The sequence below is a fragment of the Aedes aegypti genome, chromosome 3 (assembly GCF_002204515.2).
Source record: "Aedes aegypti strain LVP_AGWG chromosome 3, AaegL5.0 Primary Assembly, whole genome shotgun sequence".
Taxonomy (NCBI): Eukaryota; Metazoa; Arthropoda; class Insecta; order Diptera; family Culicidae; genus Aedes; species Aedes aegypti.
The window spans coordinates 104869023-104896184 of NC_035109.1; the positions used below are offsets into that span (position 1 = coordinate 104869023).

General features: G+C 39.8%; 2 protein-coding genes across 2 annotated transcripts; both read right to left on the reverse strand.

The window, feature by feature from the left end:
• Window positions 1-2761, reverse strand: LOC5563653 (gustatory receptor for sugar taste 64b). The gene is made up of 6 exons (XM_001647827.3): window positions 2333-2761; window positions 2078-2272; window positions 633-1071; window positions 406-568; window positions 253-342; window positions 1-193 (listed from the first exon to the last, which is right to left on the reverse strand). The coding sequence occupies exons 1-6, from the start codon at window positions 2649-2651 to the stop codon at window positions 95-97; spliced, it is 1305 nt and encodes a 434-aa protein (XP_001647877.2). The 5' UTR covers window positions 2652-2761; the 3' UTR covers window positions 1-94.
• On the reverse strand, window positions 2656-25847 carry LOC5563607 (gustatory receptor for sugar taste 64b). The gene is made up of 5 exons (XM_021850701.1): window positions 25462-25847; window positions 24560-25403; window positions 24336-24498; window positions 24183-24272; window positions 2656-2856 (listed from the first exon to the last, which is right to left on the reverse strand). The coding sequence occupies exons 1-5, from the start codon at window positions 25640-25642 to the stop codon at window positions 2767-2769; spliced, it is 1368 nt and encodes a 455-aa protein (XP_021706393.1). The 5' UTR covers window positions 25643-25847; the 3' UTR covers window positions 2656-2766.
• Between the last annotated feature and the right edge of the window lie 1315 nt (window positions 25848-27162).

Genomic DNA, 27162 nt, shown 5'->3' on the forward strand with positions numbered 1-27162 from the left:
TTCTTTTTTTATTTGCCCGATACAAACTAATCTACTGGTGTTCTTAAATTTAACCATGCAGAAAAATAGTCAGCCTAAAGTTGTAAAGCTTTCCTCAATACAAACGGTGTCCCTCATCGCAGAACTGGGTGTTATCAGAGTGCCGCACCTCACTCAACATTACCAACTCGTACGTGATCATCGTTCCTGCCATCTGAAATTTCAAGAACGTTTTTAGGTGTTTTTATTTCACTCAAAGCCTCATACTCTCACCGCCAATATAATTCCTCGTTTCAGGAAGAAAAACTTGTGCCCGGACAAAGCGTTTTCTATGTTCAGTATTTCATTGGTAAATCGTTGAACCTGCTTAGATAAAATATGACTAATTATTAGTTCAAGTATTCATTTTCGTAAATAATATCATACGCTGGTAGTCCAAGAACTCATCGGAACAGCTCGGAGAATTTCCAAAGGTTTTCTGGATGCCACGTAGACGCGAGACGAAGTAAGCAACATGACTAGCGTTCTAAGGATCAAAAACAGCAACGAGAATCGGTAGTAGAAAGTCGTCATTGATGAAGCATCGAGTCTAGAAGATTAAAAAGTTTGCAATAGTAGATTATCAGAATCAGTGTATTAGAAATGGCACTCACTGAACGGACATGTACAGCTGATAGGTTATGAAGAAGATATTCGACGCACTTGTGATCATAATCATGGGCGAAAGAACTCTATCCATGTAGATAACAAGATTCGATATTTTCGTGTAATCCAGACGAATTTCCGCCCAGAATGACTCCGGAAGCATTTTCCCTTTGAGGTGTTCAATTCGGTGGAACAACTGTTCGAATCGCGTCGCAAGTCCTATACTAACCACTGAAATGAAAACGTCCATGAAGGTCCACACAAAGAGATAAACCTTGTGAACGAACTCCAGCAGCAGTGCCAACGGTAGACTGTAGGAAATGTAATCGAAGGTCTTGGAGTGTTCTCGAGTGTAGAAAGTTTCCCAAAACGACGAACTGTTGTCACACCTCTCGATGTACACTTCTATGGTTCGGCAGCAGGACAGCATATGCAGTAGATCTTCTACTGCAATTAGATCGATTGGATTGATCACATTTTCGAGGTCAACGAATGAAAACAAAATTCTGACTTCAGATCCAGAAAGTATAGACACATATCCATACCCTTTTTAGGTTTGCGATTAGTTTGTCATATTTTTGCTATTTGTTTATTACAATGGCAATACAAGATATTTAACATTTAGCATACAAACATTATATTCAGGAAACATTAAATTTGAGGGATTTGGGTAGGAGTTCTTGAACTCCATTTAATGGTAACATTTGATATTCATTTGCCATTCTCCTCTACCTGGGATTTTTAATTTTCCATATAGATTCTGCCATAAAACATGGTATGGCGATTTTTGATTTTTTTCATAGGCCATAAGCGCTTCCTTGATCGATCCCTTGCAGGATTTTTCCATGCATCAAGATAGGCCAAGAAATTACTTGTCAGCAGCGAATTAGGCTTACAGCCTGATTCGCTGCTGACAAGTCTCGCGCTTAGTATCATACAAGCGTATCTGCATTGATCGATTTCTTTTCGTCGATTTTCTCTTTAGTTTAGTACATGAAAATCAAACCGTTTTCGTCACATTTTGCGATGCAGCATGAAGAAGGATGATGAGTGCTTTCTACTGAATCGAAAAAAGTAGTTGAAAATAGTTATCCGACCGAGTAATCAGCCAAAGAGAAAATCGATGAAGAGAAATCGATCACTGCAGTTACGCCCTTATGTAAGAAGTAATTTCTCGGACTATCTTGATACATGGAAAATTTCTGCAAGGAATCGATCAAGAATGCGCTTTTTTCTGATCGCAGTACGCAGTTGAAAAGAAATGTCAATTCAAATGGGGCTCACTGTAGAAAATTTCTTGACCATTTCTTGAGCAGAAATTTTAACTTTTCTTGAGCTGAACAGCATACCTAACTTAAGGGTGTGAACTTTCAGGAACTATAGTAAACATCTTGTTTACATATCGTGTATTGCACTCTGTAGTTTAATCACTTCTTATAAAGGGCACACATACCGAAAGCTAACAGAAGTATGCCACCGCCAACTATCCGTAGTTTGAACTTCAAAGTGCGGCCCTTCATCAGATAAGGTTTGTGCAGAAACACTTCTTCGTACATTTTCCAGTTCAACATGATGTTGCGCCATTTTGTAGCGATAATGAAGAAACAAACTGATCCACTAAAGTTTAATATGTAGTACAACACCGAAGCTGTAAAGATTGATGATCACTTACGGACTATTGATCACATCCACTTAACATACTACTTACTGATCATGCTAGTGTTTGCCGTTGACACAACCGTATGATTGATCTGGGCAATTATAATGAGGGCGGCCAGCACCAGAAATGTCAACGAGTACAGAGTCCTTAGGTGCAGCCATTGGAACCGAATCTGTTGGGGATCTCGTCCAAAGACACCTTGCACCGGGAATAACGTGAAAAGCTGTGCAACGAAAATAATTGGCCTGACTGCCCCCCAAAAATCATCAATCTTCGAATTGGAGTCCATCACTGCGTTGTCACTTGGAAATTGATGGCGGTGCCACTTTCGAAGCTGTGCCAAACAGTGTTGATTCGGTGCTTGCATTCTATAAAACCGGTGACCTCGCTGACAAAGTGTAATTTGTTTGAATTTGTTTACTTCGCGCGCTGGTTATAATTAACGGTGAGAATCGTGACAGGTGACAACGGTTAGAGGGTAATTAGTAAAACGAACAGTCTGTGGTTGGATCAGGTGCTTGCTTGACCTGATCCATAAGAACCAATTCGTAGGTCACGAGCGTTCCGGCCATCTGAAATATAGGGAATGGAAAAAGGGGAAAACGTAAACTGGGGTCACGCTCCTTACTAACTTGACATTTGAAGGAATGGGTAGTGAGGTAGTTATAATAGAAACAGTTTAATCAATGTTGTGTTGTGCTATTCAATTCAAGTTTAAAAAATATCAACACAACCAATGAGAATTGATTTCTATATAATAAAGTTGTAACTCTTTCAGATATACGAGCATAATATTGAACTAAAGTCTAGTCAGAGAAGACCAAATAAAAAACAAGTGGGAATAAATAGTCATGCCATTAGATCCCAAACTTTGAAGCTTCTGTTTAGTTTGATCAAATTTGATGAAAGTTTCAAGCACCGAAAGATATGTTAGGTAAATTTTACATGATCAACAAAAATCAATGGAAGTATGCAGTCAAAATGGACCGAGTGTAAAAACGTCGTCCATTTACAAATGTAGAAAATTTCATCGATATGAGCAATAAATTGGAGTATCTCGACCAATTTCCTGAGCAGCAAATCAAAGCTAGAGGCTGCCCAGGTTCTTAGACTCAAATTTCAATTTTTGTCACTGATCGCTAGCATTTGCTGAAATTGGTTACTAGGTTAGGTTGCTTCGGTGAGAAAAACGCTTTGGATATCGCTTTTCGAACTACGACGGTATACCGTACTGCATCAATACCCTAACGCTTAAGCAGGGATCAATGTTCAAATTCTGTTTTAAGTGAATTTTCTTAAGATATAGATAATGTTGTGTGATGCAACATATAGATGCATATCTTATCTAAGTAATGATAACGTGTTTTCAACTAAAAATGCAGCTCATTTCATTTTAATAGCCAAATTAATAATCCTTGTCTTGTCTTCAAATCCGGACACTTGGAACTAGCCCTGACCTAAAACCCGGACACTAGTGAATCAAAATCCGGACAGCTGAATTACTATATATATATATTTGTGTAAAATAAGTGAGAGCGTAGCTCAGACCTATTGAACACAATATTGATATGGTTTTGATGCGCGACCTTCCTTAGCCGAGTGGATAGAGTCCGCGGCTACAAAGCAAAGCCATGTTGAAGGTGTCTGGGTTCGATTCCCGGTCGGTCAAGGATTTTTTTGTAAAGTAAATTTCCTTGACTTCCCTGGACATAGAGCATCATCGTACCTGCCACACGATATACGAATGCGAAAATAGCAATTTGGCAAAGAAAGCTCTCATTTAACAACTTTGGAAGTGCTCATAAGAAGATTGTACCCCGTTAGCATAGCATAGCATAGCATAGACTGACTGTACATGTCAATGGTTGCTACTCCGTGATTGATCGGAACTGGTAAGAATTGCACTACGATCCAAATGAATAAGGGATGGGAGTTTCCGCTTACTCTCGAAGTGCAATTTTAGCAGATCTAATATTATTGATCAATAACGGCGCCGGCCAAGTCCTTACAGTCAGTTGGGAAGGGGAAGGAATGTTAGGGTGTAATGATTGTTGCTTCTAGAGACCGAGAATACCTCTGCATCTCCACAATCACCACGGGAAGGGTGTTTATTAGTGAGGGAGGAAAAGATCTGGGAGTCACCTCTGGTCGGTGATGCGATCCATGGACAAGGGGGAAATATACGACTTACATTTAAAGCTAGTTTTGTATTTTTGTCTCGAGAAGTTTTTGGTAGAAGCTTTAAAAAATAGGTCAACATCTATAATGTCGAACAATTCAAAAGATGTTTTTATTAATGTCGAAAACTGAAAATTACATGTATATATTTTAAATTATATGAAACAGGAATAATGCCGACACTTGTAGTGACGAACCATACATAGTTTGTTTGAAAATGACATATGAATATTACTGTGCATTTTGTCTCGATATGGTAGAAGTTTTAAAAAATACGTCAACATTCACAATGTTGAACAATTCAAAAGATAATTTTTAATAATGTCAAAAAGAGAAAAATATATGTATATTGAAATTGTATAAGAAAATAGCATAATGCCGATACTTATAGTGACGAACCATACAAAGTTTGTTTTAATATTACATAAAAGTTACGCTTTCAAGAAAAAATGTGTTATCATAAGCATGAAACGAACTCACCAGTTGGTAATCCATTCTCGACTGAACACAAAACTGACACTGACAGCAAAACTTCTTGGCGTTTCGAAAACAAACCGTCTTGCTTGGGCCTTCCCAAATACCTACCCAGCAAGACGCTCCAGAACAGGAAAAAAAAAATTCTCCGGCGACGAAAACACGCGCGAAACCGTGAGCAGAATATACCGGACGACACAAAACCGAACTGTCCTGCTTGGGCCTCACGAAGCACTACCCAGCAAGACGCTCCAAACAGGAAAACAAATTCTCAGGCGACGAAAACGCGTGAAATTGTGAGCAAAACCTAAGGGCGCTGCCATAGTAAACGCGTCGAGCGAATATCAACAACAGGAAATCCTTTGATCGCATCGCGTTCGCGGACGCGGACGCATTACTATGGCCGCGCCGTAACGAACGACGCAAAACCGAACTGTCCTGCTTGGGCCTCACGAAGCACTACCCAGCAAGACGCTCCAAAACAGGAAAAAAAAAAAATTCTCCGGCGACGAAAACGCGCGAAATCGTGAGCAAAATCGATCGGACGACGTAAAACCGAACCGTCCTGCTGGGGCCTTACGAAGCACTACCCAGCAAGACGCTCCAAAACAGGAAAAAAAAAAAAAATCTCCGACGATGAAAACGCGCGAAATCGTGAGCAAAATCGATCGGGCGACGTAAAACCGAACTGTCCTGCTTGGGCCTCACGAAGCACTACCCAGCAAGACGCTCCAAACAGGAAAACAAATTCTCCGGCGACGAAAACGCGTGAAATTGTGAGCAAAATCGATCGGACGACGCAAAACCGAACTGTCCTGCTTGGGCCTCACGAAGCACTACCCAGCAAGACGCTCCAAAACAGGAAAAAAAAAATTCTCCGACGATGAAAACGCGCGAAATCGTGAGCAAAATCGATCGGGCGACGTAAAACCGAACTGTCCTGCTTGGGCCTCACGAAGCACTACCCAGCAAGCTCATAAGAAGATTGTACCCCGTTTGGCATAAAGTCGTTTGGCATAACGTCGTTTGGCATAAAGTCGTTTGGCATAAAGCCGTTTGGCATAAAGCCGTTTGGCATAATGGCCGTTTGGCATAATGGTCATTTGGCATAATGACCGTTTGGCATAATAATTTACTTAGAATGAATATCGGCATTTTTGAAACTTTTACCGAAATCAACACCCATAGCAAAAATTTATGGTAGGTTGTCAATAAGCATGCTCTTCGTCCAGATATTTTTCAAAAATTGTTGTGACATTAGAGAGCATAACCAAATAATTAAATAAAACTTGTGACGGGTCTGGTGGAAGATTTCTGCGAAATAATAATTTTCTCTACTTCCCAGAACTTAGGGTAAATATTCTTGAGCTTGTTGCGATAAACATATTTGAAAATATTAAATTGGCAAAGAAATTGACGTTACCTATCGACTGATAACGTATAGTCATACGGTTTTAGGTTCTTTCGGCCTTTGCAGTCTTAGACGGCAGAAAAACGGTTTTGCCTTAATGTCCGACGGTTTCGGTTTATATTAAACCTTCTTCAGGGAATTAAAGGCTCGTTTCTTTGTCCCTATACATAGTAAAAGCCCACGTAAATTTGTCCAGCATTTGTAGATGGCGCCTACTTTGGTGCGGTTGTGCCGCTATTTGCGTAACACACTGTTGTGGTCTAAAAGTTTATGAGCTTTTAGAGCTCACTTTTTCGCTTTCCGCTTAACTTTTATGGTTTTTATCTCCTACACTTTTTCGACACCTGCTTCGATTGCCTACACACTGGACAAGTTTACGTGGGCTTTTACTATGTATAGGGACAAAGAAACGAGCCTTTAATTCCCTGAAGAAGGTTTAATATAAACCGAAACCGTCGGACATTAAGGCAAAACCGTTTTTCTGCCGTCTAAGACTGCAAAGGCCGAAAAAACCTAAAACCGTTTGGCAAAGAAAGTTTGCAGTGATCTCTAATCTAAAGATCTAATATTGCAGCATAATGCAAAAATAGCCTATATACGAGAGCACATTATTTTTCGTTCAAAATGTTTAAGGCTCTAACGTAAAAAAAATCTTTCCACATCATAACTCAAATGAACATCACATTTAAAAAAAAAAATATGTGTAGCAAAATTTTTGAACGATTCAAAATAAATTTTAATTTTAGTGTACATCAAAACACCGCCTATTATAGAAATTTGTGATTGATTTTTTTTTCAGCATATCTCGAAAGGATATCATGTGTTTGCGAAATTAAATAATAAAATTTAAAACAGTATAAATATATAGAACAGCGTATTTTTAAAAGAAAGCAAAATCTATGATTAAACCAATAGAAGATTGGACGCCAACAATTATTGCGGCATAATAAAACTAAAAGACATAAAAAAATGCGTTAAGAATCATCGGTTTCTCGAATGCCAGTTCCCCGGTGAACTGATAGTGAACGAGAAAACACGATAGGCAATCAAAAGAAGGAGGTATTCTGGCATTCTCGGCTACACACATGTTGACAAAAATGCTGAGGACGGTAAAACTCGAAAGAATCGCAAATTTAATAAAGAAGGGTGCATATTACATGCTTAGTTTATTCATCATCCTGAAATGTATAAAGTTACGACAATTATGAATGCCAAAAACTTTTCGGGGAAGTAGGCTAATCGATGAAACGGGATATTCAGGTAACTGGCGTTCGGGGAACTGGCGTTCAGGGAAACGACATTCGGGGAAAAGTAGCACAAGTGAAGTAATTAAAGTAATCGATTTTTCTTTTCGCCAATAACTTGAGCAGATCAATGTTATCGATTGCCGCCCTTCTGTCAGTTGGAAAGAACATCATATGTAAAGAAAAAGAAGGTGAAATTAATTCAAATTTCAAATCAACATTTTCTTTTGTTGTGTACTTTCGATCGTTTCTGACAAACATGGAAAAAGGGCCACAGTTTTTATGCACTAAATATTCATTTTCATTGGAAAAAGTAAAACGATGCGTTTTTCAATGCTTAATTCAATTAGATTGACAGGTGCTCACGTGGCATTACTTGCATTATGTGCATGAATTGATTTTAATTCGATTTTTGTCACTTTTGATGGTATTCGAAAATGTGTTTTCATCAGTTACGCGCTCTTTCCATGTTAGTCCAATGTTTGAGATCTGGGCTCACTGTGACAGTTCGTGACAGTTGAACTCGGCTCACTATGACGTACAGAAATTTTGTACCGGTTTCTCCCTCCCAGGGACAGACAAAGGATTGTCCTACCCACGTTTCGAAGAAAAAGATCAGCAGAAAGCATGAAGAATAAATAAACTGTTTATCATCTGTTCAATATACATACAAACTTGATCAACGTCCTACTTATTCTCACGGTAGGGTTTTTCATGGCATTTTTGATGTTCATCTATTAGTTGCAAAGAAATAGATTAAGAAATTAGAACATTCTCACTGATTGAAAAGGCAAGCAGTTTAGTCTAATTTTGTATTTTTTTTTAAGGATGGAATAAAATATGTATAAAGTATACTTATATTTATTTTAATATGACTGATAAAGTAGGTTGCTCCAATGATCCTAATGAATGGACTGATAGTAGGGTTCTTTTTACAGACTTCGTCTCTATTTTAAAGTAAGTCTTTAAAAAAGTCTTTGTTATTAATTTTTAATGGTCTCTAAAGTATCTATTTTAACAAAAATGATTTCTAATGTCTCTTTATTCCTTATTCTGTTTGCATTGAATCCTGATGCAAAATTAAATAGACTCTTAAGAAACCTATAAATAAAAACAGGTACAACAGACTCTTCAAGAATTTCGTCTCAGATTTCTCGAGGAAAAACTTCAGGAGGTATCACATACTGTCTGGGTCTCCTACAGGGATCTCCCTAGAAATTTTGATAGAGATATCTCTGACAATTGTTCCAGAAATTCGTCTAGATTTTTTTCATTCAGGGCTCTTTGTTCATTAAGGGTGACTTTTAAACTTACACAAGCCTCATCAGAGGTTATTCTAAAATTTTCTTAAAAGGGGGGACGGACCTGGTGTAGTGGTTAGAACACACGCCTCTCACGCCGAGGACCTGGGATCGAGTCCCATCCCCGAGATAGTCACTTAAAATTTCAGTGACGACTTCCTTCGGAAGGGAAGTAAAGCCGTTGGTCCCGAGATGAACTAGCCCAGGGCTAAAAATCTCGTTAATAAAGATAGAAAAAAAAGAAATTTTCTTAAAATATACGGATATTTATTTTTCAGAAGAATTTCCTTGGCATATTCCTAGAGAAATTCCTAAAATAATTCCTAAGAAAAAAACTTTCAAGACTTACATGAGAAAGTTTCAAAGAACTACTGAAGGGATTTCTGTAGAAATTTTAGGAGGAATCTCTAGAGAAATTACAGAAGGTATCTTAAAAAAAATCCTCGTTAATATCTCCTATAAGTCCTGAAAGACAATTTGATAGGAAATCTGTATTTATTTCAGGACAGATTATTGATTAAATTTTAGAATACATTATGCCCGGGAATCCCATGGAAATCGATAAATGAATCACTGGATAAAATTTTGGAAAAAATGAGGCTTTCTTGAAAAAATTGCTCCAAATAATGTTAAATGTAAGTTGAATAGTGTTTTCATTACCTCAATTGAATCCTAAGATATCCGGTTGGACGCTCATATCTCTAACCGCAGAAATACATGAATCTCAAAATTTTGTTTAACGAAAAATGGAGGGAGTCATTACATAACAATTTTACTGGGCTTGCTTTGAGTTTTCTCTGTATGTAACATTCAAAATTTTCGTTCAAATATATCAAATTCAGGAATATTTTATAAACACCGGATTTACAGCCATTTGTTTTCAATCCCGGACAGTCTGTTGTAACACTTAAAAAAACAATTAAACCATATTTCACAGTTTTCATAACACTGTTTCGTCAATTAATAGTCCCGTTCAAACTTGTGTTGAAAAATCCATCGAAACAATTGTATTCGATCACAATATTATTAACCCGAAATAGGTGCTGCATCCGTCGATGATCAGCTGACAAGAGCTTGCACTGCGAAGAAATTATGTCTGTCAGGAACAACTCTTTTGTTTTTATTTTTATCAATTGTTTAGCAATGCTAAATAGATCACAAATTTCAGTAAAATGATAAGTAATGTTAAAGGTAAAGTTATGCTCAATATAAAACATATTAACATATAATTTTACCTTTATTCAATCAATATTATCAAAGTGTCCGGATATTGGTACCGTCCAGATTTTGATTCATCACGGTATTGCGCTTGCCATACAACGACTAAAAACCGAATCAATAATTTCTTGTTACTTTGAGAAATCTTTATTTCTTTTTTTTGTAGTTGGTTTAACATATTTGAATTTTAAGAGATACAGGGAATCCTTTTCATCTTTAGTGTTAATTATGTTATAAAATGATTTAAGATTTTAGACAAATAGTCTATATAGTGAATGCTTATCAAAGATGTGGGATTGATTGAAATTGACAAACTCTACTTAAATCTAATCTAACCTACTATATACAGATTGCTTATTAAAGCATATTCAAAGATACGAAATTTATGCCGGATTTGAGATGGGTTTCGGTGCCGAATTTGATGATGGCCAGCACTGCCCATAAAGGCAAAACTGTCCCATATGGAAATAGTAGGCATTGAGAAAATTGCGCTCGAAGTTTGAGTTTTGTATTCTCATACAAATGTTTATAATTTTCTAGTACATTTCTGCATGTCATATTTATTTAGCACCACCGCACAGATAACACATTTTGCTTCTATTGATCAGCAAAAAATAGAATCTTGAACACAACTCACGTTTTACAATTGTTATTCGGGTAGAAAGTTCATAAAGAGACTGTTATGCCTTTATATTTCAATGTGGGACTGCACCAGCTTCATATTTTCCGCAACTTTTCCGAACAAAGTGTGTTAATTTTCATGTACATTTTTTTTCTGTTCGGAACATAAACCACTGTGACCAAGATTTGATCTATTGTAGTATATCCCGCGTCCTTTGTTTAGTGTATGTCGTGTTACCTTATCACTATTGAGAAGTGATAAAGTATTCGGTTTTCTTACAGTTGTAATTCCTAACTTGATCACAGGAAAGGATTCTAATTGAAAGGTTCCGCTATTTATACCCTCTGAAGAATGTGGTGGGTACACACTCCATAGGTGCGCCCCTTTACCAGTCAAAATCGGAACCCTTGATAAAGCCAAGAAATTGCACCGATATTGTCCATGCATCAGAATCCTAGTCCTTACTTCTTCAAATTAGAGAACTAAATAAATAAAAGATTAGAAAACAAATTGTTGTATTCGACTCATTTTTTTTTCCTTGTCTTAAGATCATTCTCGGCAACCGGGTAAACCGAGACTTGTCACTTTCAACAAGGTTTACAATTGTAATAAAGACTAAAAAATGTTCATTTGATTACTATAATATCCTGTTCTCTTCGTTTGAAGCAGTCAGGACTAGGGTTCACTGGTAGATCTTTACCCCATAACGCACCACGAAAAGGTGATCTACCCGCGTTATGGGTCAGAATAGTAAAGTACATATAAAAACATGAATGTTGCGACGAAAAAAGGTGTTTGTTTGAAAATCCATATGGGACAGTTATGCTTTTATGGACAGAGAAGCTGAGTCCCCATATTTGCCAATGATGGAGACTACAGCATGCAGCTACTCTGACCGGGTCCTGCAGGATCGCTTGATGAGAACAGCATGACCAGCTTCTCATCGGACAACAGGGATTCATCCGTAGCCTCACCGGAAGGTTAATTTGCGGTGGCAGAAAAGGGATGCCAACGCGATCAGGTGGGAGGAACCTGCGGGAAATTACCGCCTGCTGGAGCGGCGGAAAATCCGCCTTACGGAGTTGCTTGAAGGTCTCACGTTTCAGGCACTAACGATCGGAGATCTGCCTGGTGTGCTTCCCCACAGTTGGCACACTTGAATTGCACCACATCTACTGCAACTCCACTCCTGGGGCAGGCAGCAGGATCATGGCTTTCGGCACAGATACTGCAGCGTGGATGGAGGTTACAGTTTCTGGTGCCGTGTTCAAAGTTGAGGCACCGCTGGCACTGGGTAACAACGCGGCGGCCTTCGCGATATGGTTCCCATCTGACGATGATGCATCCGATTGTTCGGACCGCCTGGAGATCGTTCAGCTAAAACGAGCCTTTGTAAAAATGCACCAGATAGAGGAAATCCGGATACAATCTCATCACGCCGCGCCATTCTGTAGACGGCGGTTGCGTCCAACTTCGGGCCAGCTTTGATCATGTCCTCTGATGACGGCCATGAAGGGTTTATCATAAGGAATGTTGGGGGTTAACAATTCCACTTTCGGACCTTGACCTTCAGGATGGAACACACTCTGTCGTATTCCGGCTTCGTGTACATCATCACCTTGATGCCGATCCTGACGAGTTTGTACTCCGCGGAGATACGCAGAGCGGAAATCTTTTTTTTTTTTACTACCAGCAGCGGTGGAAGCTTAACCTTCACGTTGTCTCTGGCTGCTTGATGTTTGGTTGATTGGCACTAGATTTTGGGTACCTCGTCAAAGTCCCCCATGTCGCTATCGTTGACGGCAGTGGCACCGGTGCACAGTGGGACGAAACTGAAAATTGACGGTCAAAACCTCTTAGAGGCGTTTTATGCTATAGGTGTCTTCGGGACATTGTTTTGAATAAGCATCCCGAGTAATAATAAGAGATAATTTTTAATTTATAATGAATAGGACACCCGAGAAAAAGATATTTGTTTGAAATTTTTTTTCAAGAGCGATCATTATTTCTGCAAAGTCTTAGATCTTTTTATTTTTAACAACTTTGCTGAACATACAGTGAAACCTCCATGAGTCGATATTGAAGGGACCATCGACTCATGGAAATATCGAACAATGGAACAGCAATCCTTTGGAAAGCTGCTTCTAGGGACCCTCATAATAACCATGAAATTTTGTTTTTAGTATGGTTCCATGAGTCGATATCGAGTCATGGAACATCGACTCATGGAGGTATCACTGTACTTGATATTTCACGGTTAAATCTTTAAATTTCACCTATTTTACCATAAATATATTTTTTACCATTTCTATGCTCAATGTGCAAAGAAAGAACATTTTCTTCTTCTTCTTGGTCGGCTTTGTCCCAGTGAGGACGTTATCACTGGGACAAAGCCGACTACTCAGCTTAGTGTTCTTATGAGCACTTCCACAGTTATTAACTGAGAGCTTTCTTTGCCAAAGTTGCCATTTTCGCATTCGTATATCGTATGGCAGGTACAGGCTTTGGAAAATTTAACGATCATTGACACACGAGCCATAATTTCAGCCCATTTATCCACCTGCATTCATACCACACGCATGACATTAAACGTTCGTGGAAGATGACGAACCGACCACCCACTGTTTGGCCCCGATCACTGTGTGTCAACACTTGTAACATTCGCCGACAAATTCTCATTCTGATCAAGAAACAGAGGCAAATATTTTGTATTTTCTGTGCTATGTTTGCAACCAAAGGGGTGTTCAATGGTCCAATAGATTATAATTAGGTTGTTAGAGGCTGCATTATCAGTAAATATAAAAGTTATTACCAATTTTATGCAAAACATAAATCACCCAAACGACTCGATACTGTTGCAGTCTGTGAGAGTTGCTGCTCTTGAACGCTCTCGTGCCACGTACCAAACGAGAGAGTGAATATTTACATTCATAGGGCTCTCCGAATGTGATGTGTCACGAACTGTTATGGTTCGCGAACTGTAACACTCTTCGAATATGGTCCGATCGGCTTACTCTGATCGAAATCCAGGTACGATGATACTTTATCCCAGGGAAGTCAAGGAAATTTCCATCACGAAAAGATCCTGGACCGACCAGGATTCGAACCCAGACACCTTCAGCATGGCGTTGCTTTGTAACCGTGGGCTCTAAGCACTCGGCTAAGGAAGACCCCTAACAAGATCAAAAGTCAAAGCTCGCCAAAAATCGGTTGAAATCAATGTGCCCTGTGAGACCCGGTCATTCTATTGCCTTAGCTGATATAATGAGGCATCAAAGTATACTAATTATGGCTGCCGAAAAGTGCCGAAATTTTTGAAATGGTATTATTTTCGTTTTTAAGTTATGGCCAATTTTGTAAAAAATGTGCAAATGTGCCATTTTGAGCCTTTTCTTTGAAAAATCATAACTCAAGAACGAAGCATCGTAGAAACAAAGTTTTTTTTTATGAAAATGAAAGCAAATTTTCTCAGGAATATAAAACAATATTAACTGGAAACACTTTTCCACAAAATTTTCCACCCTTGAGAAAATTCGTAAAGAAAAGCCGGAAAACTTGCTTCTTTCTTGAGCTATGATTCAAAGAAAAGGCTCAAAATGGTACATTTGCAAATTTTTTACAAAATTGACCATAACTCAAAAACGAAAAAAAAGTAGGGGGAGATCCCCCAGTACCGGACACTTAAGCCACTAAATTCATAATTCGAAAAATATTGGTTTTATGTGCTCGTGTTACCCATTTCTGATAAATATTATCATTTTTATAGTGTACAAAAATAAATTTGAAAATATAAGTATGAATTTTGACATTGCATTTTGATGATGTATTTTAGTACCAAATTGATCGATCTTGAAAGGTGGCACACAATACCGGACACAATCTGGAAATGCCTCGAATTCTGTAAATTTGAACATCATTGAATGTGTTTACTTTAGGAATAGTATATAATTACCATTCAATGCATTTGCAACATTTACAAAAACAATTTGAGTATATCGTAGTTTGCAAGATGTCCATCAAAAACCTCTTTCTTATATGATGAAAAATAGCACATTTTACGATGTTGTTCTGAATGTTCATTTTTCCTAATTTTATTGCATGTTTGATACCATGATCGACGGAATCCATGAAAAATGAATGTATTTTGAGACACTCGTGCAATAATTACAAAGATATCATATAACAAATAAGGCTGTCCGAAACTGGGGGACAGGAGGTGCTTAAACAAAATTGTAATTTGTCCATATTTAGTCCAATTATGGTACAAAATACATTCATACTATCAAATTAGGATCATGTTCGAATATGCTTGCGTGATCCAAAGTATTTTTTTCATATTCAAAATAATTACTAAATAGGCTCAAAATTAAGGCAATACGTCAAATTTTTTGAAATTTTCAATCTTTTGTACTTTTTTAAGAAGGCATGCATATTTCAAGGATGTGTTATTCTACGCAAACATTAGTCTTCATAATAGCTTCCTTTACTACACACTAAGCTCTTACGGTGAATTTCACCGTAATCTCAACAGCTGAACAGTTCGGTGAAATAAAACACCGTAATTTCGTCGGAATTTTACGGATTCCGGTGAATTTTTACCGAATACTGTGAAAATTTACCGTACTCCGTTAATTTATTTTACCGAACCGTTCAGCTGTTGAGATTTCACAGGAATCCGTAAAATAATTTAAGTGTGTACTAATACACCATCTTGATTGGACGATGATTTCTCAATGTTTTGACTTTGTCCGGTATTGGGTGGTGTCCGGTACTGGGGGATCTCCCCCTACATTCCAAAAATTTCAGCGATTAAAGCTTATGAAATTATCTTCTCAAAAATATTTTTTTGAAAATTTTCCACGAGTTGGAGCATAGTTTTTCCGGCTTTTCTTTACGAATTTTCTCAATGGTGGAAAATTTTGTGGAAAACTTTTTCCAGTTTATTTTTTTTACTCCTGAGAAAATTTGCTTTCATTTTCATAAAAAAAACTTCGTTTCTACGATGCTTCGTTCTTGAGTTATGATTTTTCAAAATGAGTAGTGTCAGGGGAAAACAAAAAAAATTCAACTGAGTTTTCCGGGAAAATAGGCGACCCTGAATTTTTCTCAATTTTTTTTATTCATATATTGATGAGCCCTGCCTGTGGAAAAAGTTTCATGAAAATCTGAGACCTTTCGGCCCAAACCCGTACGGAAATAAAAAAAATATCACCGTATATTCAGCAAAGTTGTGTATTTTTGTATTACGCAGTTCCCACCTTATTGGACCCCGCACTTCAGAAGTGCGGGCGGGTTCATAAGTGCGGAAACGTCAAACCCTTTGTTTTCGCCGTTGGCGGGCAAGAAAAGGCAGTGAATCGGTTTCGCGCCAACGAAAATTGTTTACGTTTTAGCAAAAGCATGTGCTCTCAGCAGGGTTGCTAGTGTGCGGGTTTCGCTGCCAGACTCCAGCCATTTTGCCTCCGAACTTGTCCGGGATAGCGGGACACACGTCTTACCTTTGCCACTGCCTGAATACGAAAGAGGAGGATGCTTCGTGTTGTGCGATCGGGTGAGCTGATGCAGGGTTGAGTGACTGGCCGATTGCATATTGTAGAGTTGAATAGGGCTGTGCATGAACGGTCAAGGTGTTTATATGAAGTAGGATATTGTCGGTTCGTTTATGATGCAGAGAACTATATTCATAAACCCACACATCACCCCTCCTCCGAAAAAATGGAAACCCGGGAATGAAAAAAAATAATCGTTTTCATGTTTTTATTTATTTTAATTCAGTTGTTAATGGAAAAAAAATCAATTCAAGTCAATACTGCCTTAGCATATGTCCTCTTCTACAACACTTACGTAATTTTTCAGATACTCCGGTATTCTTTTCACGCGGGTCGGGCGATCAATAGCACCAGATTGTGGGTTTTCCGCTTGTGGAGTCGATTGAGCTTCCTGCTCTGAAACGGTATGGTTTGTAGGAACAGCTTTTACTGCGTCTCTCCAATCGTAGACTTTCTTAGTCTGCGTCACATATCGCTTCAATAACTGGCCGTCTTCGTCGCTCAAAACAAGGGTTCCGTTGCGTTCTTATATTACCGTGTATTTCCGAGGATCAAAGCGTGACTCGGCTTTGGCTCGGATCTGGCGCTCTACGACAACCTTGTCCCCTGGCTTAATACGACACTGACGAGCTCCTCGTTTAGCGTCTTCTCGCTGTTTCGCCTCAATTTTTGACTTCATGTCTTTGGCGTTTAGCAGGTTATCATCAAAGGTAGCCTTTCCACGACGTATCAGAGGTAGTCCACGCCTAATTTTCCGCCCCGTCATGACCTCTTCTGGAGGTACTCCCGTTACAGAGTGCGCAGCAGCGTTGTAAGCGTGAACTGCCGCGCTCAGTTCGTCTCTATAGCTAGCTCCGTTAGCTGAGGCAGCACTCATTGCCTTGTTCACCAATTTCATGCAGCTTTCTGCCAATCCATTCTGTTGTGGATAAAACGGGGTTGAGAAAGTTGCATGTATGCCGCGCTCAAGACAAAATTGCTTATATTCTTCCCCGTTAAAGGGGGGGCCATTATCTGATTTAATGTTTTTCGGAAAGCCCTCTTTCTCGAACACCTCTTCTAAGACCTTTCGGGTGTGATCAAAGCTCGTTGATCTCACGGGTTTAGCGATTACGTATCTGGAGCGATAATCAACTAAAACCAAAATCGAAATACCCCCGAATTTAGCATAGGGTCCGTTGAAATCTATGCCAATAGTCTCCCACACTGCTTGGGGGGCAAAGACTCGAGCCATTGGAGTGGGCTCTTCAGGCCGCCCGTTGGTTGCACAAACAGCGCATGATTTCACCCATGCCTCCGCATCCGTCGCAATACCAGGCCACCAAACTCGCTCTCGCAAAATGCTTTTAAATTTTGCATTGGATGGATGGCCCTCGTGAGCGACCTCTAGCGTTTTCCGACGAAGACATTCGGGTATTACTGCGCATCCCGTTTTAGTCAGCATCCCTTCATGCATGGACAGTTCATTACTTAAAGCTTGGAACTGCTTGAGGTGCTTCGGCTAGATGTCCGTTTCTAAGGCATCTAGCACCTATGGGATGACAAATTCAAATTTAGAAAAGGGAGAAATAGATAGATAATATATATGATCATGTTTACCTCCGTCAGCTGCGTATCCTTGCTTGTTGCGTGCTCAATTTCCTTCTCGGTTAAAAAGCCAACTTTATTCACCTCCAGAGAAGCAAGCTCCCAGGAACGAGCACCCTCGTCGAATGGACCGTCTTCCCCTTCGTAGAGGCGTGACGAAGGATCGGCTATGTTCTCTCGTCCGCGAACATACTCTACCTCGAAATTATATGGACTAAGCCGTAGAGCCCATCCGTCTGCTGTTGATTCGTTCGTTTGCTTCCAATGTCGTGCCTCGCCAGAAGTCCGTGGCGATTCCGGGTTAACGCCAGTGCCTGGGAAGGTTCCGTTTGAGCGCTCTCGTCCATAAACGCTTCTTCACGGGTGGCCGACTGAACGATGAAGAGTGTGTCGTATCCAAACGTCCTTGCCGATTTCACCAACTCCTTGTTTCGCATCCCTTTCAGTAGCTGGGCCCGGACAAACCTCTCTTGATCGGCGCTACTGTAACCACATAGGCGAACTTTCTCCATCAATCGGGAATGGAAATCCATAACCGGTTCATTCGCTTCCTGCTTCAAATTGGTGAACGCTTCATGTTCAGCTGTCACATCCACCATTGAGCGTAAATAGCCTTCATTATTCCTCACAAAAACGGCATAGCAGCTGGGTTCCTCTAAACTTGGTCGAAGTCTTGCCGCCCGAGTGATTCTTTGTAATTTTTCACCCATCGACAAGAATAGGATTTGTGAACGCTTTACCGGGTCGCAAATATTGGAGAGGGATGCAGCGATCTCGAATCGGTCGATAAATCGATTCCACTGCTCCCACATCCTGTTGGCCGGCACGTTGTCTGGGAATGGCTGGATATTTTCCCAACGAACATTGGCTGAACTGGTCGATGCACCTACGTTAACGTTGCTAGTGTTCCAGCTGTTGTCCTCCTCGTATGGAATCGCGTTGGCCCCAACGACTGATTGATTGGGAACCATAACTTTCACCAGTTGGTTCAGCATATTCTCCATTTGCTGCATCCGGCGACCGTAATCCTGATTTTCGGGATGCACAGATGACGGATCCGTATCTGCGTTTTCTGAGTTGCTGCCGCCAAGTCCTACTGCATTGCGTTCCTCCTCATCATCGACGCTAGCGGTCGATCTACCGTCTTCACCTAATTCTTCTTCGGGACAAAAACCAAAACCGCCTGTGCCGCATCCATCCGAATCGCAAAGCTTTCCCTCATCTCCTACGTCATCGGGATCATTTCCCAACGAAGCATCACTTTGATCGTCGAGCTCTTCCGGGTCACTTTGATAACAAGGGGCACGCACATATTTCCCTTCCGACATGCTGATTGAAATAACTTTCCGATTATGGCTCAAGTTAACCTGCAAACACAATAAATTGTTTGTTTGAGTTTTTTAGTTAACACATTGATCATTGAACTAGAAAAAGTTGCTTTCGGAAATTTGTTTAGGCCTTTGATCAATTTGAATAAAAATATTGAACACTGCACACTACTCGAGAAAAAAAAATGATGATAGAAACTATTTCACTTAATCATTTAGGATTTTTTTTCCATCAAATCCCTCCGCAGTCATCCTATACGACACTACATTACCACCGCGCGGTCGTCCGATCCGCTACCATATATTCACTACGCGGTCGTCCGATCCGCTTACACAATTCAGCCACGCGGTCGTCCGATCCGCTACCACATTTCCATTACGCAGTCGTTCGATCCGCTACCATGTTTCAATCGCACGGTCGTCCGATCCGCTTCCATAATTTTCTCACGCGGTCGTCCGATCCGCTGCCATATTTCCATCACACGATCGTTCGATCCGCTAAACCGGTTTTTGTCACTTGGTCGTCCGTTTTGTTACTTTTTCCATATGCAATGAACTACTACACCAATTTCCGTACACTAATCCGTCCATTTCATTTCCAAAGCACTGTCTTTACTCCGAATGTAGAAAGAAAATCACCAAACTCAAATTTCCGAAAACAATATGGCTCAATGGCTGATTTTCTGACAGCAAAAATCCGAAAAATTGAATGATTCTTTTCTGCTGAGAACTCAGCAGCCTGGCAGGATCGCCAATGTGCGGGTTTCGCTGCCAGACTCCAGCCATTTTGCCTCCGAACTTGTCCGGGATAGCGGGACACACGTCTTACCTCTGCCACTGCCTGAATACGAAAGAGGAGGATGCTTCGTGTTGTGCGATCGGGTGAGCTGATGCAGGGTTGAGTGACTGGCCGATTGCATATTGTAGAGTTGAATAGGGCTGTGCATGAACGGTCAAGGTGTTTATATGAAGTAGGATATTGTCGGTTCGTTTATGATGCAGAGAACTATATTCATAAACCCACACAGCTAGTTTGTTTGTTTTATTTGTTACACGAAAACTTGCTTGTAAAACATTTGTAACAGTATGTCAGCCACTTGAAATAGGCTTGTTCGATTTTAATTAATTGTGACAAATCTGCATTTGGATAGAAAAACCAGTGTAATTTGTCGCGTAAATGTATATTTGAAGAGCTTTGGGTATGGATCCATTTGCATGGAAACATATTTGGAACCACTGCTTAATGACCTTCGAAGTGCGATACACAACTTTCCCAATAATCAATTTATCAAAGCAAAGCACAATACATGCTTCAGCAAAGTTAGGGGCGATCCATTAATAACGTAAAAGTTTATGGGGGGAGGGGGGGTCTGAGATTTCTTACTTGCCATACAATTTATTTTTCATTTTCATACAAAATATCTTACCATGGGGGGGGGGGGGTTTGAAAAACCCCGAAAATTGTCTTACGTAATTAATGGACCGCCCCTTATAGACCATTCAATTTCAAGCAACTTTGCTAAAAATGTTATTTTGCATTTCTTAAACTGACCGATTTTGACTGGTTTGCTGGAGTTTTCAATTCAAATTTCTCATCAAAATAGTTAAGTGTTTCATAACTTTTGAAGCTTTGAAAAATGCGTAATAAGCCATTTTATGAGACGTTTCAAACCATATGTTTTTTATTTGTTTACCAGCTTTGAAACTTGCTGGCGGGCCCATTTATTAACGTTTCTTCTAGCGCCACATTTGGGAGAAGCTCATTCATTAATGGCGTGCAACGAGCTTTTCAATCTTCCCCAGTAAAATTAAAATCAGCAAGTAGGGAAGAATTTATTTTATTTACTGGTAACATCAGACATGTAACCGCGTAAAAAAATAGCTAGAAAGAGGCGAAAATGTCATCACCAACAAAAACGTTGCCAGCACCATTCACATATCATGCTAGTTTTTAAAACAATAACAATGAGCGGCCCGCCAGAAAATGGCAACTGAGGGTGGGGGTCGAAAAAGTTGAAATTTAGCGTGGGTGGGGGGGTGGGGGCTCTGAAATAGGCCTTTTCATGTGACAGATCCGTCTATGCATTTGTTTACATCGGTGGAAGACCGGTGCTAACACGGGCCTGTCATTTTAATAGAAGAAATGTCAAAGTGCTTTCCGATTAGCTGATTTGAAACGTCATTTGAATAGGCCTATTGCCAAACTTTGCTTTACATAATGTATGAATCGCCACACTTTGCGTTACGTAATAGTTGCCGCAGTGATCGGGCGCATAGGCTTGGTGTCATGACGAACAAATAACCTTCTTTCGTTACAGTCGAATCTTCGTTCGTGAGTTCTGACCCGACTAAAAATGTAAATCGTGTCTTCGACAGATTATGAGCCTTAAAAAAAGGCAATAATAAAACAAAACCAAAAATACGTCTGAAATCGAACAAACGATCTCTGAATTGTCAACTCCACGCGCTTACCAACAGTATCTTGAGTTCAATCGCGAATACAAGCAATTTTGTAATAGCTTTCGGCGTTTGATGCGTGGAAAGCGAATATACCTACAATATACACCTTCTACTTGGGAGAAATGGAAGCAATTGTAATGAAGAGAAAATTGTTCGTTGGCGATTTTGGATTGAAGTTAGTCGTGCATTCTTTCGTCGATGACGAGACGACGACCTGCCAGAGTTATTATACTGGATGACGATGATTCTCTTTACTTCGTCACCAGTTGGTGACGAATCCGACGTTCGTCAGCCCTGGTCAGAAGGACAACATTGCCCAGGCTGCACTACCAGCTAAGCACACAACCCTGGTGGAAGTTTGAGGTTGGAACTTGTGAGGACCAGAGCTGTGTTGGTCGCTCCTTCCTTATTGGTGGCCTACCGTTTTGCAGTCCTAAGCCAAATATGCTTGCTCAATTCTATGTAGTGCAATATGCATAGAAATAATGAAAAATCAAATTTCAAGAGTTCCGCGTAAAACGCCTAAATTAGACAATTTCTAATGATTTTTTTTTTTAATATCACAGATTTTCAATTGATCGCACCTGCCACACGATATACACACTCCGAAAAAATCATGTGATTTTACGTCTTTTGGATGCACATAAAAGAAGCGAGTCATATGACGTGAATTTATGTCACATTTCAAATACCATAGCGTCTGATTCGGGAAATGCCGATCATAGTGACATCGTTTGCGTGTCCTTCAACGTGTAAAATTACATTTTTGTTCAATACATCTTCAAAAACACATTTTTGTGTCGTTTTATCATTTACACATTGTGTCATTCAGTCATACTATGAATTACGTAGGGGCCCAGATAGCCGTAGCGGTAAACGCGCAGCTATTCAGCAAGACCAAGCTGAAGGTCGTGGGTTCGAATACCACCGGTCCAGGATCTTTTCAGGTTGGAAATTTTCTCGACTTCCCAGGGCATAGAGTATCTTCGTACCTGCCACACGATATACGCATGCAAAAATGGTCATTGGCATAGTAAGCTCTCAGTTAATAACTGTGGAAGTGCTCATAAGAACACTAAGCTGAGAAGCAGGCTCTGTCCCAGTGGGGACGTAACGCCAGAAAAGAAGAAGAAGATGAATTACGTCCACAGTAATTTCCATTATTTTTAAGAGTGTACGAATGCAAAAAGGGCGCTACCCCATTATCCCGAATCCCATTAGCCCGAACGCCATTAACCCGAACGCCATTAACCCGAACGCCAGTACCCCGAATTCCAAAACCCCAAACGTTCCATCACCCCGAATGACATTACCCTGAATTCTAATATCATGGGGGAATGTCATCAATATTATCATGTCAATATAATTGTAAATTCGAGGAAATAGCATTCGGGGTGATGGAATTCGGGGTGCTGACATTCGGGGAAATGGCATTCGGGGAAATGGCATTCGGGGTAATGGGGTAAAATCAGAAATGGCAACTAAGGCAAAGAAAGATCTCAGTTAATAAATGTGGAAGTGCCCTTAGAACACTACGTTGAGTAGCCGGCTTTGTCCCATCCCAATAAACGTTAATGCCAAGAAGCATCCTCGCAATATATTAGGCTGTTATCATGTTAAAATGCTTGTTAAAAACAAGAAATTTTATTTGTTACTACACAAAGCTTGATGTAGGAAATGTACATTTTTTCAATAAAAATAAACATTTTATAATACCTACTGAAAACTTCTCAAAATACAATTCAACAATATTTGAGGCAGACAGTGTTCGTATACTACAGGTTGCATTGATATTAGTGCTCTTTTTTAAGAAATGACACGACAAGTCACGTCACTGTAATCACATTCATACTTCCGATCTATTTCACCCGAATTTACGGTAAGGCATGGTACAAAAATTACGTAACGATAAAGATCTATACGTATTGTATGTACCGTAATCTGGATCAAATTGATCAGGTCGGTACCAAAAAAAACATTTCCTCCCAAGGATGCTGAAGGTTTTGTTGGCACCACAGATATTCTACATTTTCTAGTTTATAGATGTCTAATGATGATTTTGAACTGTTTCATTTTGATTCGGGTCAGTTTTATTCACACTTTTTAAACGTGTAAGCATTACAGTTGGATATGGCGGTACTAAACAATCCACTGGTATCCTATATGCTTACTTTGAGTGTTTCAAATGTTGTGTAAACTTAAGTTTGAATAATGAACACATTTTTGATATCATACAGCATAGCAAGTACCTATAGGTTTTTGCTCATAGAACCGTTTAATTTCCCCAGAACAAGAAGCTTGTACTGTGAAAACGTTTTTCTTCGTTTTGCATAAGATTATCTCCTTCCCTCGTCAAGTAATCGCTTTTTCTCCATTAAGGACGTTTAATTTTTTCAATTGTAGAAATTAGTTACGTAATGGATACCAGACCTCCCCCCCTCTCCATAGTATAACAATACGTAACGGAAGCTTACCCCCTCCTTTTCGTGCGTAACGTAATTTTTGCACGAAGCCTAATATACTTACCGCTAGTATAATCTGCCTCTTGAGGTAGAAGAACTTTTTGCCGGATAAGGTGTTCTCTCCAGATGCTACATCATCCGTTAGCCGCTGTAACTATTTTGAAAAAATGAATGTTAATCAAATGTCGATAAGCTGATAATGTCACACAGTTCTTACATCAAGTCCCCAGTACTTGGACGGCACATTTCTCAGAATATTCAACGGACTCATGGAAGCCACATGCACTCCCGATCCAATATAAAGCATACAAAGTGTGCGGAATATCAGCAGTGCGAGCGAATACCAAAAGTACACCATCGTCATGAATGCAGGCCTTCGTCTGCAATGTGAAATACTATTGTAGAATTGCTTTGATGCAATTGTGCGAATTCGAACTCAACTGGAATCCGTTGAAGAGCTGCGTTGCGATGAAGTACATGTCGTTGGCACACGATAGCAATATGAGGTGGCCAAATTGCTCATCCAGAAATGCCACCAGCTGAGATACGGCTACGTAATCCGTCCGAATCTCCCGCCAGAACGTAGTCGGATAGTGCGTACCTTCGACACTTACCAACCGTTGGTAGATTTGAGTGTACCTGAATTGGGCAGCATAGCTAAACGAGATTATGAACAGGTCCAAATACGTCCACGTGTATCTTAGGCAACGATTTATCCACTCCACAAACAGGATGGATCCAATATTGACCGGGACGTATTGGAACACCTGAGGATGATCCCGAATGTAGAAGTTCTCCCAGAAGCTAATCTCAGTTCGATTGCAATAGTCCATTTGTACATAGTTATCCTGATAGGCGGAATAGAAATTCAAGAAATCCTCAAAAAATGCCAGAACCATTATGCCCGCAATGACCATTCTGATTCTCCAAGCAAGATTGAAGCGCGTCACTCTCTCCGTCAGCTTTGTGTAAGCGTCTTTGAGCATTAACCGTTCGCAGTTGGCGAATTCTTTCAACACCTTCTGCCAATGGATGGCAATCAGCAGAAATAGCACAGTTATAATATAGTTGAACATCAGGTAGAACATATCGGCAAAGGAGCTAACATTCAGACCCCTCAAGATGAATCGTCGGCAAGCCAATATGCTGTAGAATCCCGCTGCTATCAAGTAAATCGCCGTATACGCAAACCGCACACTCAACAGCTTGAATCTCGTGTTTCGTGGGTTACGACTGAAGATTTCCACCACCGGCATCAGTGTAAAGCATTGCCCTACGAATAAAACTGTGGAATTTTACAGTTATAGTGCAGATTTGCTTCTCCGGAGGAAAGCGTATATTACCGGGAGCCACTGCCTGGTGGAAGCTTCCGTCGAAAGTACTCTTGCCCTTGAGTCGGCCAAGCCACTTGCTCCATTGTGGCAAGTGAAAATTCGGAAAGAACGATTCATTGGCAATGGCAACAGCTGTAGCAGCTCTTCGTGAGGTCAACGTGAGAAGTTTCATGTCGACACTCAGTGACATGCAATGCTACGGTGGCGTATAAAACAACTGACGGCATTCGGAACTAGCGGGTGGTGCGATTTCCATCTTCTTGATTGGGTCGTAAAGTGAAGGATGTAGATTTATGAACCAGCCATCAGTCCAGTCGTATAGCTGCAGTCAGGCGAGATAAGGCGTGCCCTACGTATAAGCACTTGAGGCATGCAAACAAGCTGGCAGTGCACTGAACCGGTTCGTGTTGCTGATTGCCTACTTGACGGGCGCAATCTGATAGTAACCACCTTTGGTGAGTTGGAAGGGTTTATGCTCGACGATTAAGATACGCTGATGGGGAGCTGCATTATTCTGCTTCAGATTGCTGTTGGGTATACTACCTAGATACTTGAGGAGTAGGTACGAGTTCGGTTGTTCAAATGTTTAAAATGTTGTACCAACAAAGTTACGTTGATAAGATGTCCGGTTTGATAAATCAGTTCCGTTTTCACACTTGTCTGTCATTTGTGAATGAATTGCGTTTTTTAGACCAACACATCTCCATCCAACCATCATCGACAATCGGAAATGAAATGATTTTTAAACCTTACATCTTCAAGATACTTTTATTTCGAGGCTCAAAAAGGCACTGGCCCCACAGGGCATTACTGCCGAAATCATTTATAAATTTTCGATAAAATTTCATAATTTGTAATTACTATGATAGTTTGTCAAACCGGAGTACTCGCAATTGAATCGTAATGGGACTACATTTGTACAATATGAAAGAAAAGGGTATTTTAAGGTAGTGGAACTGGGGGAAAAATGAACACCCTAAGCTATTTGTATGTTTTCTTGCTTATGAAGCTGTCAGATTCTTCCTAAATTACTCAGAATTCAAGATAGATGTTTATTCAATGTAACAAGATGAAATATTGTGATGTAAATATAATTTTAGCAACATTATTATTACTTTGAACATTTCTTTCCACAGTGTCAGTATTCCAAACATGTGGGTAAAATGAACATGTAACGGGCAGAGACGAACCAGCCAAGGGCTGAAAGTCTCTCTAATAAAGAAAATTCATTCATGTAACGGGAGTAATGTGAACAGATGCTGGGGGTAAAATGAACACCATTCAAGTACTTTTTGTTATAATTTTAGTTATTTTTAACAACATACTGCATCAAGTTTATAACAACCTATGTTCGAAAAAAAACCTTATAACATAATAACATGTGCTGATATAATTTTGTTATGTACCCTTAATCGGGATCCTTCGGTTTTTAATAATATTAGAGATGTATTAAGGACGAAGACGAAGTAGAACTTACTTTCTGTAAAGGATATTTATAGAAAAATACCTTTATAAGTTCTTGGAGGCCTTCCTGAAAGAATTTATGAGGTTTTTTTTGAAGAAGTTTCAGAATGCGATAGAATAATCCTTGATAGATTTGTGTAACATAAATGACAGAATCCCAGTAAAAATACTTGGAGAAATGTCGAAAGCAATATCTCTTGGATATTGTAAGAAACAAAAATTAGCGAAATATGGCAGATTTTTTTA

Excerpts from the sequence above, each read along its gene's own strand:
- LOC5563653 (XM_001647827.3), bottom strand. The coding sequence starts at position 2,651 with ATGCAAGCACCGAATCAACACTGTTTGGCACAGCTTCGAAAGTGGCAC. Across the intron at positions 569-632 it reads CAGCTGTACATGTCCGTTCA|ACTCGATGCTTCATCAATGA; the intron begins GTGAGTGCCATT and ends TTAATCTTCTAG. Across the intron at positions 194-252 it reads AACGAGGAATTATATTGGCG|ATGGCAGGAACGATGATCAC; the intron begins GTGAGAGTATGA and ends TTGAAATTTCAG.
- LOC5563607 (XM_021850701.1), bottom strand. The coding sequence starts at position 25,642 with ATGTCACTGAGTGTCGACATGAAACTTCTCACGTTGACCTCACGAAGA. Across the intron at positions 24,499-24,559 it reads CAGCTCTTCAACGGATTCCA|ACGAAGGCCTGCATTCATGA; the intron begins GTTGAGTTCGAA and ends TTCACATTGCAG. Across the intron at positions 24,273-24,335 it reads CCAAGTACTGGGGACTTGAT|TTACAGCGGCTAACGGATGA; the intron begins GTAAGAACTGTG and ends TTTTCAAAATAG.